The 12,689-nt window shown below is 37.0% G+C and overlaps 1 protein-coding gene across 2 annotated transcripts in view; it reads right to left on the reverse strand.

Annotated features, from left to right (window-relative positions):
• Nucleotide 1: 1 nt before the first annotated feature.
• CCDC38 (coiled-coil domain containing 38) overlaps nt 2-12,689 on the reverse strand; it is a 41,458-nt gene continuing 28,770 nt past the window's right edge. Inside the window, exons 9-13 of one of the 2 annotated variants that reach the window (XM_060025413.1) lie at nt 11,911-12,062; nt 10,482-10,617; nt 5,696-5,901; nt 3,491-3,584; nt 2-1,165 (exon numbers count right to left, since the gene is read on the reverse strand). In XM_060025413.1, the coding sequence (XP_059881396.1) occupies nt 1,052-1,165; nt 3,491-3,584; nt 5,696-5,901; nt 10,482-10,617; nt 11,911-12,062 (702 nt within the window). In that variant the 3' untranslated portion in view covers nt 2-1,051. The remainder of the gene's footprint in view (nt 1,166-3,490; nt 3,585-5,695; nt 5,902-10,481; nt 10,618-11,910; nt 12,063-12,689) is intronic. The other variant, XM_060025412.1, reaches the window with a different exon arrangement.

Below are 12,689 nucleotides of genomic sequence, written 5' to 3' on the forward strand. Positions count from 1 at the left end.
ATTCATATTCAGATATTTACATGCAGAGGTCAAATGTTGAAACAGTTGAAAAATTATTCACAGAACTAATGCTTTAAAAGCCACCCAACTTTATTCAAGTTGGTTTTCATGTAAGCCCAATGCTGTATTTTTTTTCTATAAGGGAAATTTATTTATATGCTCTATAAATGTTTATGAAAGTCAATTTTATCCCTTGTAATTGTATATTAACTGAGACCTTTTAAAAGCAACTGTTTCTTTTAGAGTTATTTTTGAGCCACTTTTGACACATATAAAGTTAAATATTTTATTAGAGTTAATACAGACTTTTACTTACTAGTCAATAAATTACATGTTAATTCTATATCAATGTGAGCTAAATGATATGCACATTACAGCTAAAATTGAAACGTCACCTGAAAATTAAGATGGTTTTGAGTATAGAACACAACAGAAATTGTGAACTGACATGTAGGCTGAAGACATATTGTTTGTTCACTTAAGAGAATTAAGTTTTCTGAACAGAACCCCTTAATGTGAATTAAAAATCAGTCTCATGGTTGGTTATGTCTCATTATGTTCTCATGAGAACATAATCTAGTAGTTTTCATTTAAGTTTTAAACTCCTCAAATCAGTATTTTAGAGTTGCACATTGTTAAAATGTATACTCCACAGTGATAAAATTGACACTATGAACTTTCCTGTGGACTGGTTGAAAAAAAAAAAGATTATTTAAAGTCTTAGGTTGTCAGAATGCCATTATTGCACTTAAATGGTCATTCACCATACAGTTACATCAGTAAGGTCACTTTGGATGTGTATCCCCACCTGGGACAACAGAAAGTATAAATGTTTAGCTATATGGAATAATGGTTAGGATGTGGATAATAAAGGTCTTCAACAAAAGAAAATAACTCCCATTTCCAATCCTAAGAGCCTTTTAGAGTAAGGACCTGTCTTCCTGAAATTGGTTAGGCCTGTGTGTGGGGCAGAATATTGCCATTACTGAAAAGCAAAAATCTGCAAAATATGCCTAAAGCATTCTGGTTATAAATGTCTTACTGCTCCTATTCAAGTGAAAAAATATTCTTCCTCCAGTGATTTTGTTCTTGTATCCTTGACTAAAAGTAGTTCATGTTTGTTAGCAGATGGAGGTTTTGAGCGGTACATAAGTTGTCTTCCCAGCTGAAACAAAAGAAAAAGTAGTTAATATTTTCATATAACCATTTTCTATTGAAGTGTAACTAAAATACTAATATTAACTTGATTTTTCTGAAGAATAATATAGTTTAAAATAGTAAATAATAATCTCAATTACAAAGGGATTGATAACCTAATGGATGTCCAAATGCAGGCAAAGTTAAGTAACGAATGGAGCACCATGGTATGCAGAAGACAGGGCAGTTAGGTTTTATGGGCAAGTGGGAGGATTTAGATAAAGTCATCAGATAGCTTGTGTTTCAGGTATGCTAAGCTTAGAGAAACTCCATGTTTGAGGCCAACACTTCATTTCTCAGTAACTGCCATAGCTAATTTCTACTCCATTGGTTCAAAGAGACCACTTTCCTCTGCTAAGCAACAGCTGACTGGCATTTAAAAATCCTGTTAGGGCTTCCCTGGTGGCGCAGTGGTTGAGGGTCCGCCTGCCGATGCGGGGAGCGCGGGTTCGTGCCCCGGTCTGGGAGGGTCCCGCGTGCCGCGGAGCGGCTGGGCCCGTGGGCCATGGCCGCTGGGCCTGCGCGTCCGGAGCCTGTGCTCCCCGGCGGGAGAGGCCGCAGCGGTGAGAGGCCCGCGTACCGCAAAAAAAAAAAAAAAAAAAAAATCCTGTTAAACAAAACCTTGAGAAAACCATGTACTATTTTCTTAGGCACGAGAAATCCTGTTGGCTCTTGGTCCCACCAGGAGAGGCTTAGGAATACCCCAGTTCATACCTATTTATTCTCTCTGGAGCATATACTCAAGTATATCATACTAATCTTTCTCTTTGAGTCTTTTCTCCCCCTTCTCCTTATTCATTTATTTATTTTTTGTTTTGCCTTTATATCTGAATTTGTATAAATTAAATGTATAAGAAAACTGTTCTGTTAGACATGAAATTTGATGGGACATTTCCATTGTGCCTCAAAAGGGGCACCAACCCTGTGTGTGACTGTCCCCTGCATTGCAGAATGTTTGACATTCCTGACTCCAGAGAACTAAATAGCACTAGCAGTCTTCCCCTCATTATAACAACAAAAATATCCTTAGACGACTGGAATCCTTGAATTCCTTTCCTAATGTCATATTTTTTCCCTCACTGGTGATGATCTCCTTTGATAACCTTTGTTATTAATTTCTGTCTGGGAAAATTGCCAGTGATGAAATGTCCTAAATGTCCTCTGAAAGAGTAAAATCTTCTTTCAGAGGTCTTCATACATTGTTGACTTATCAACATTCTTTCTCCAATTTTCTTCCAGATTTAGTTTTCATTCTCATTTTTAGTCTGTTAATTCAGTAAGCATTTATTGAGTGTCCACTATGTGCCAGGCATTGGGGATACAAAGGTCATAAAACTCATTCATGGTCTAAAAGGAAAGATGGATATATTAAAAAATAATCACTTTAATTTGGTGAGTTTAGTAAATAATAGTATATACATGTAGCAGGGTGATGAATGGTTAATTCTCTCTTAGAAGAAGAGAAGTTAGAGTTGAACTTCTCAAGAGAAGCAGAGTTGAACTAGATAAGTACAGACCCTTTTAAAGATGAAATGCTTATTTAAATAAAATTAATCATCACTTTTTGACATAGTACATATTAACAGTTACCATACTTCAGAACTTTAAGTACTTACCTCAAAGGCTGGTTGTGAGGCACAGAAGCATTCACTATAGGTTAGCTGTGACTATGGTGAGAATCAATGTCCATATTAGCTTTGCAGTTAACTATGAGATTGCCTTCCTGGAACATACTTCAGACTCTAGCTCAGAGGAGGGAGAGTGGCATATAGAAACAAAAGGCTCTTCACACCTAGGGGGAGTCATAGACCACGTGCACTCTGTGACTGCCCAATTCTAAACTTACTGAACAGGTAATCTTGAAATATGAAGAACCTTGGCTTCTGGTCAGATTCTGCTGCTAAATCTGAAGTGACTCTGGGTAAATTATTTTAACTTCAACTATAAGTCTCATTATTTTTACAGTGTGAGGATTAAAAGACCCTTCCAGTAATATGTAATTCACTTACTATTATTTTTTTAATTCTCTAGTTTCATGGCACCTGGAGCTAAAGAAAAAGAGGAGAGGGGAGAGGTTTCTTTTACCAAAAAGTTAGTCTAATGGAGAACTGTAGAACCAGTAATTTGAATCATTCTAAAAGTAGCAAGGAACCAGAGAGAGATCAATTTAAGCTGTTAGCAATCTTACTGAAGTTTAACCTGGATAAATTAGATGAGTTAGGTATTTTGTTTTTGCATCACAGAAGCCCTCACACATTGATGTAGTGGAACCTATTAATAACAAAACACAAACCTTTTTCTTTGGTTGTGCTCCTGCTCTTTCCAGAGCAGTTTTTAGCCTTTCCTCCTGGTGTTTTTGTTTTTCTTTCACTTTCTCTTCACGCAACCTGTCAAGAGGGGAAGACATTGTTCTAACTATAAATCACAGAAAGTAAAAAAGACCTACATCATTACTATTTGGTAAAGAATTATGTAAATATTATAAAGTTTCCTTTAAGGTTAAATGAAAATAATACTTCATCTTCACCCAAATCTATGGGTTTTGAATATTCAGGTGAAATTTCAACAACAAATCCTGTTTGTGTTGAAATGGGAAGAAAATGCATGTCACCATTTTGGAAGAAGTAAAATCTATCTAAATCTTGGTCTAAAACAAGCACCTCAGCAAAGCTTTCTCATCACTCCATTTACAGTTCGGTACTTCGCAGTTAATCCGTATGGCAGCCACTTGAATTAATTTCCAGCTATTTCCCCCTCTTTTTAAACCTTTTTATTGAAGTATAATGTGGAGAAAAGTACACAGATCACAAGTGTATATAGTTCAATGGATAACCACAAAAACATACTTTCCAGTAAATCTTTTTGAATGTTATCCTCAAATTAAGGCCAAGAAATAGTATTTGTTTGTTCTCTTCAGAGTTGTTATGAGGATAAAATTAAATGAGCTGACTTATGCAAACTGTCTAGTCCAATGCCTGGTACAGAATAACCACTGGACAAGTGATAGCTTTTGTATGGATGTATATAATTATCAATGTAACATTCACTGAACATTTTTTATGCAAAATTAGGTGTTATGTTAGGTGCCTCCAAACCATGGGAAAAATCCAGTAAAATTCTCCTTTTGATAAGAATGATAAGTAATTGGAATTAGGTTCATGTATCACTACTGGAAATAGTAGTAATTACAAGATGCAAATGCTCTTAGTATAATTAGTCAAAGGTCATCTTCTGGAAGGAGTGATTTTCATTTATGATTTCTTAAAAAAATTGCTTCATATTCAATAAAATCCCATCAGGATCACCTTAATATATTCTGGACTTTGTTTTTATATGGAGGAAACCATATCCCCCCCACCCCAGTAATGTAAGCAGTAACAAAGTATCTAATATTAATGGCTACTCTTTGAGTACTTACTATATGCCAAGCATGCTTTAGCGCTTTACATAGATTATTTAATTTAATCCTCACAACAACCCTGTGAGATAAGTTCCATTATTACTGCCATTTTACAGATAAGGAAACTGAAACTTAAGAGAGGTTGTGTGGCCTGCCTAAGGTCACAAAAGTTGTAAATGGCAGAACCTGGATTGAACCCAGGCAGGTCAGCTCTAATGCCCATGCTCATAGCCATAGTTCTAGTATGCCTGCCAACATGTTTTTTTGCTATAACAAGAACATTATTCCACCTATAAGCATTCTCTATATGCTACATTATACTAGGGATCATATTATATTTATAATAATCATTGCCTCAAAGGTAGTATGTACATAAAATCCTTATTTAACTTGGTATGGAAATTTCTAAATCAGTGAATTCTCCGGGAAAGGCCCCAAGCTAGGCAAAGATGTGGGGACATGGGGGCTGGGCAGGGGTGGAGGTGAGGGTGGTGGTATGTGTTCCAGGGATGGCAATCTTCATGAGATTATCTTGAGGAATAAATGAGTTAATGAGTAAATGTGATGTATGTAAGTGTTGGCAGTTAGGAACTGAGGAAAACCCTCATTACATGGCTCTAACTTTCAAACAATTCCTTCATAGGTTGAGTCTCCCTGTAATTTTCCAATGAAAGGCTCCTAATTCTAGTCTTGGGCCCTTCACCACAAGTATAGTTCTCCTTCTACATTATAGCCCTTTGAAAATTTTCATGTAAGTAGTGAATATTCACTCTGAAAATTCACTTTTTCAGGCTAGAAGGACCCCTTGCCCATCCGAAACTATGTCATTTGCCCCTGATGAACTCTCTCCTTCACAGTGCTCGTTTTACCATTGATAACGAGATGTTTATTTCGTAAGAATATGGATGTTATGTGTCTCCACACTAAATAATAGCTCCATGAGGAGGGCAGGGCTGGGTTTGATTCCACTGTGTCTCTATATTGCGTATAATAGAGACTTGCTGTATAATAGACTTCCTTAATGTGTGTGGAATCCAAGCAAAAACAGCTTCTCATTAAGTCTTTCACTACATTTATATCATAAGACAGTGACTGTACTTTTGCCGTCGTTCTTTCTGTTTCATCCTCTCAATTGCCTCCACGGTTTCTTTGGGAATGGATTCAATGAGATCACTCAATTCCACCAGGCGAGACTCTACTTTTACCAGCTTTTGAACTGGGTTGAGGCTGCCAACCTCAGCATCTCCAATGCAGACTTTGTATACTTGATTAATTTTTTTACTAAGAGAGTCTATCAGTTTTTCCTGAGGTTGAGAAGAAAAGGAGAGCAGAAAACATAAAATTTCATTACTATTTTCTTGTTCATTCAATAAACGTAAAATTCCCTTTTACTATATTATAATGAAAAAGGCTTTTATGTTCTTCTAAGTATTTCCTTTTTTAAAAGAAAAACTTTAGTACAACATAGAACAGTGAGAAAATGCAGCATTGAATTTATGTTATAATTTATAGTCAGATCATTACTATAGTAACACCTTGGATTATTTTCTTTAAAAATATTTCAGTCTAGGTATAAAAATAACTTAATAGGACAGATTGTCTTTTTGCTTGAATGTTTTCTGTATCATTCTCATTCAAGTAGACACTACATAAACATTTTAAATCCTTTTTTTCCCCACTCTAGCGCATTTCCTAGCAGCACAGTGTGTGAGCTCCCTTTTTTGCCCTTACTATTCTAATTTGCTAAAACTATAATCCTGTATGATAGTTATTTGCATACATGCCTTATCTCCCCTCCTAGACTGTAAGCACCTGGAAGGCAGGAGCTATTTCTTATTTTTACACTTATATCTAAAGCAGCACCTTGCACATAACTGTGCACTTAATAAATGTTTGCTGATTAAATGAATGCATTCTCTAAGGAAAAAAAAAGTTACAAGCAAACAGATTCCTAAGCTGGCCTGTAAAATCTTTTGAGGAGTTTTTTCATTCTCTCCACTGGGAAGCCATTCTAGTACTCCAGTCTAAGCAGAGGCTTAGGCCAAACCTTGCTGATCCCTGTACCTGGCCACTGTGCCGTTTTAACTGTTGGTAGAGATGCTCGAGCTTGTAGGTAACATGTTTCGGGACCGTAAGGAAACTTTCTGTCTCTCCAGTGTGTACCCGGCATTCGCAGATAAAAGGATCTCAATAAACTGAGCAAAGTAAATCGTTCTCCAGGTAGCATCCTGCCCTCATTCCTGCTTCTGCTCAGGAAGATGAGAATCACCATAAAGCCAAGGACAAATAATCCTCAAGACAGATGTAGCTCCAGGAGCCATGGGAGACCCCTCCTGAAACCACAGACTCATTACAGAGCCACCAACACTTAATTACAAGTCAAGATCTGTTACCAATAGTTTACTTCAAACAGCTTGTCTGTCCCACCTAGTTTAACAAGCTTTCTGATGGTCCTGTTTGCCATAAAGTCCCCCGTTTTTCTTCTAAAGTAACACACACTGTATTCCCTATTTATATTTAAAATATGCTTCTTCTAGGAAATTTGGAGAAATACAAAATAATGTTAAAGGAAAAAGTAAAAAAAAGCAAAAGTCCTATTTGCCATAAAGCTTTTTTCTTTCCCTTTCTAAATAACATTTATTGTATTCCTATTTATATTAACACATTCCTTTTAGAAACTTTAGATGTATAGAAAAATATAAAAGGAAAAAAGTATAACTCATCAAGGGGCTAAAATATTGTACTTGGATATGGAAAAAATTACTGTAATGTGGGTCATTAAAAATATATATTCTGAGAAAACATCTTTAATATGAGAATGATTAGTAAGTTGATGGAAGTTTTGTGGGGAAACCTCTTGAACACTTAGAAAGAGCTTTAGAGATGGATGGGCAGTGACCTTTCAGCATGTCTTGTTTTCTTTTTAAGTTCTGCCTGTCAAACAGGAAGAGGAAAAGACAAGTAGAGATATTTTATTAAGATAACAAGTTAAGAACAGTGTAAGAAGTAGGATTGGGGAATGAGGTTAAAGAAAATACTCATGTATGAAAAAGAGATTGAGGGCCTGGCCCAACAGAGCAGAAGGACAAGGAAAAAGGGAGCTCAAGGCACAGGCCTACAGATGACAGAGAAGTAAAGCATCAGTCCCATCCCTGGAGCTGCCACCAGATGGCGGGCCCAGCCCAGAGCACCTCAGAGGAGGAGCAGCCAAGAGAGGCTGCAAGAAGTGGGAGGAGATGCTGCTTCCTGCTGTGTAGCGGGACAGGATCGGGACAGGACCGTGAAAGGCTCAGAATACTGGATACGAACTCTGGATGCCTTCAGCAGTGAATGGGAAGTGATCTGACCAGAGCAATGATTAGGAGAAATAGTTGTATCAAAACTGGATAGGCGAGGGGGTAGATGTCTAGATGACCTTCAAAGTCCTTTCCAACTCAAGGATTCTGTAATTCTAATCCATGTTATGTTCTGCTGAGTGCTGACTGTAAACAACTTTTGCAATTGAACTTGATTAGCTCCCTGTGCCCAAGAACGATAAAACGAGAGATGAGGACGTTCTGCAAATTGAACAACGGAATAGCTTACATTCCATTTCATGTTCGATAAACAACTGCACAAAACAACATGTATGAATCTCACAAACATAATGTTGAGAGGAAGAAACCAGACAAGCCAGACATATTACATGATTCCATTTATATAAAGTTCAAAAACATGAAAGCTAATCGATGGTGAGAGAAGTAAAGATAGTGGTCATCTTGGGTGTATGGCAGAGACTGGAACGGGGCATGCGGGAGGCTTCTGGGGGTGGTAATGGTGTGTTCACCTTGAGGAAATTCCTTGAGAGATAAACTTAGGATCTGTGCACTTTTCAGTATTACATTATAGTTGAGTTTAAAATTTTATTTTAAAAGTAAAATATTGAATCAAGGAAAAATGTTTTTAGGGGATTAAGTACAGTTAAGAGTGTGGAAATTTTGAAAGAATAAAATACTCATAGCTCCAAAATACCTATGATAATTTATGAATATTAAAATTAGACACAGCTATGCTTATTCACTCATAAAGGATTATGTTTTGCACATTTCAACATATGAAAAGAATGGGAGTGGGGAAGCTGGAAAATTCTTAGAAAAGAATACTTTCCCCTGCCAATTGTCCTGCTCTGCCTCTGCTTCTCTGCCCCAACATTTCACATTTTTGGGAGACACTGTGAATTATTAGCTCCATTTTCCCAGAGTATATAATACACGGATGCCAAAATTACACTTGTGACCCAAATGTCATAGTCTTTAAAAAAGTAATTTTCAGATCAATTCTATCTTCTCCATTTAGGGCTCTGGTTGCTTCAAAGTTTGAGTATTGAAATGCCACTTTTTTTCATAGCCACCCTAAACTTGGATGAAAGGGGCTTGGTGGAGGGCACGGGGAGATACCACTGATATTTACCTGACATTTTTCATGTTACTCAGCTTCAGAATTATTTAAAACAGAATTGAAGGGTGGAAACAACCCAAGTGTCTGTCAACAGATGAATGGATAGACAAACTGTGGTATAAAAATACAGCAGAATATTATTTGGCTGTAAAAAGGAATGAAATTCTGATGCATGCTACAACATGGATGAACCTTGAAAACATGCTAAGTGAAATAAGCCATAAACAGAAGTCCAGATACTGTATGCTTCCATATATATGAGGCAACTTTATAGAGACAGAAAGTAGAACAGAGGTTACCAGAAGCTGGAAGGTGGGGGAATGGGGAATTATTATTTCATGGGTACAGAGTTTCTGTTTGGGATGATGAAAAATTCTGTAAATAGATAATGGTGATGCTTATGCAATATTGCAAATATACTTAATGCCACTGAATTGTACGCTTAAAATGGTTAACTTGTAAATTTTATGTTGTGTATATTTTACCACAATTTAAAAAAAGGTTTAAAAAAACCCCCAGCATTGAAGAACTGAGAGGTGGCTGTCATCACACTTCCTGCTCTGGCAGTGCACAGTCCTATCCCCTCCTACCTCCGGGTGTTATGCCACCCTAGGAAATGTGGGCTGTGAAGGAGCCATAAACAGGTTTGTCTTTTATAACCCTGCCCACCTATGGGCAGGGGAGCATAGTCATCTTCTGATAGAGTCCCCTTAAATCTACCTGTGTTTGAAAATCAAGTTCATAACTATAATTGTGATATTAGTCTCACATATGAGTTTTGAATTTTATTCATTTGAGATTTTTACAAGAAAACCAATGTTAGCTGGAGTTTGTTACGGGTCTTAAAACTAACCTAATCATTCATTCAACAAACATTTATTGAGCACTTACTTTATGAGGACACTAAACTTAGCTGACTAGATAGGGTAAGACAACCCCTACCCTGGGGTTTGCATGGAGCTGGGAGAAACCAGCACGCAAACAGATAAGCACACATGGATCTATGCAGACCCGAAAGAGGCCACAATCTATTACAAGCTCACTGTTGGGAAGATAATTCCTTTCAGTGCTGATTCAGTGATTCCTCTGTTAATTATTTGCCCCTCAAATTAATACCAAAATGATCACAGGTAGTGAAATACTTCATATGTATGGTAATATGTATACTGACTAAAAGAAATGTATTTATAGGCGGGGAAATCTCAGCATCATACTTTGTAACATTTTAAGAGAACTCCAATGCCAATTTAAATGCTTTCTATCTACTGTGAAATTAGCTATTACATATTGACAAGGTAATTATTTCCAAGCTGCTTTCTGGGCTCCATCATCAACCTGGGACTTGTGGTTTGCTTTAATTCCCCTATTCCAATGCTTAATACACAGGGAATGCAGATTATTAATATCATGAGCCAAAATAAAATTACTACAGGCAAAGAATGATTACCTGAGCATCTGAATTACATTCTCCAAAACTAAATAGCCGGGACCTTAATTCCAGTTCTGCTGCTTTTTCCTCTTCTCTTACACAGTTAACCTTAAGCATTTCCTTGTGTTCCAAAAGAAACTCTATGTTGGTATTTCTATTGCAAAAGAAGAAAGAGACCCTTGTCTGTAATTTGTGGTTTAGTGAAATAAGCCATCAGTCAGGAGCTTCAGCACTCCCTCCAGATCATGTGTCAACATCCTATGTCTAGCAAGCCAAATACAAGTTTATATTTTAAGACATTGACAAAGTACATGCAACTTTTCAGGTTAAAGTGAGAAAAATAAATGCACAGATGCTTTTTAACTTCCATCAGGAAGCATTTTTCTCACCCCACCCCCACTTCTGTGGTTCCCCCGAGTCCCCCAAATAGAAAGCAGCAGAGCTGAGGTATCGGGAGCCCAAGCTGTGTGACCTAGTATGTCAGCGTTCTCAAACCTGGCTGATAATCAGAATATCTGAGGAGCCACTGGGTGAAGTACAGACTCCTGACTACTCACTTAGAGATTCTGATATAGATCCCCTTTTCCTGCCCAACCATACCCACCCCATCCCCTCAAATCATATTGTCAGGGCGGGGGCCCCATACACTGAGGACTGGGAGAGAAGAGACAAGGATTAAAAGGATACAGTAGTCTACTGGGTGATTATGAGATTATGGTTTTAGGTTCTTAACTTATGAACAAGTTAATATGTTCCAAAGTTCAATGTAGTTTGACTTAACTATTTAAAATGATTGCTGTCTTCTGATCCAGAAGACTCTTCCCAAAAAAGGTTCTACACATTTTTAGAATGAGTAGATATAAAGGTCTATTCTCTGCAACTTGAAGCTATTTTCCAAAATTGTAATCATATAAAATTTTAGAGTAGAAAGGAATTTTGTGAGTCATCAAATCCAGCCTCCTTCCCAACAGAAATCCTTTTTTATAGTAGCCCTGATATATCAATATGTACATTATAAAATGATATATTTAAGTCACACACAAAAAAAACTTTTGCTGAGAGTCACAGCCAAGTAAAAGGCATTTATTAGCATTATCCAAAGCATGAATTGATTAGCCAGATGCTAGCATAAAACTGTATTGAACAAAAATTAAGGCAGTAGGTGACATTTCAATTCTTTTTAATCTTTTAAATTGTCTTTTATTATTGCTAGCTAGGAAAATATTTTGACAAGTGAAAAGTAGGGACTAAAATTAAACTAAAGCCAGTCTATTCTGTGTAAATATAACTTCTACCTTTTCCACTCTTCAGTGTAAACTATTATTAACAAAAATCCCATCCTAAATCCAGAGAGACCACAAGGAAGGGCCATACATAAATGAGTTGGACTTTATCTCTGGTTAGAAATCGGTTAATAGAATAAGTCTACTTGTTTTTAATGACTTACATTTTATCCTGTATAAGTTTTTCTTTTTTATTTACATCTTTAAGATTTTCATCTACATCTTGGGAGTATTGTACCAAAGTAAGATTCTGCTCTTCCAGCTCTGTGAGGACCTGAAGTAACTCTTCGGGTTCTTTGAAATAAAGTTCTGGCTCCTAATCAATCAATAATGAAGAATATAATTCGCTTAAAAACATGCTACCTGTGTACATGTGACATCTAGGGAAGAAACAGGGGGGTAAAGGAATACCATTCTGATTATGAGGGAGACATGGGCAGAGATTGACAAAGGAGCCTATTTCCACATGAGAGCTGGCCTTCAGGAAGAGAGCACTTTGGGTGTTGGGGGGAGATCAAGGTTGTTAGGGAAGGGGAAAAGGAAGAGGGTGAGGAAAAGAGAAGGAAGAAGGGATGGAGCAGAGGAGGAGGCAAGGGCAGGAAAAAGGGAAAAGGCAGGTCTACAGAAAGGTAAGGGGAGAGGAACAGAAGAACGAGAAAGACAGGAGGCTAAGTGGAGGTCATTTTCTCCCCACATTTTAATGATTTTCTATTTTCCAAAATTTTAAGTATAAGTTTATATTACTTTAAGTAAATTTAATTATTCGCAAGATGACTTGAATATTTGCACACCCATGTTCATCATATTTACTATAGCCAAGAGGTGGAAGTAACCTAAATGTCCATAGACGGATGGATGGGTAAAGAAAATGTGGTATATCCATTCAGCCTTAAAAAAAAAGGAAATCCTGTCATTTGCTACAATATGGATAAACCTGGAAGAC

The sequence above is a fragment of the Delphinus delphis genome, chromosome 11, assembly GCF_949987515.2.
Source record: "Delphinus delphis chromosome 11, mDelDel1.2, whole genome shotgun sequence".
In the NCBI taxonomy this organism is placed as follows: domain Eukaryota; kingdom Metazoa; phylum Chordata; class Mammalia; order Artiodactyla; family Delphinidae; genus Delphinus; species Delphinus delphis.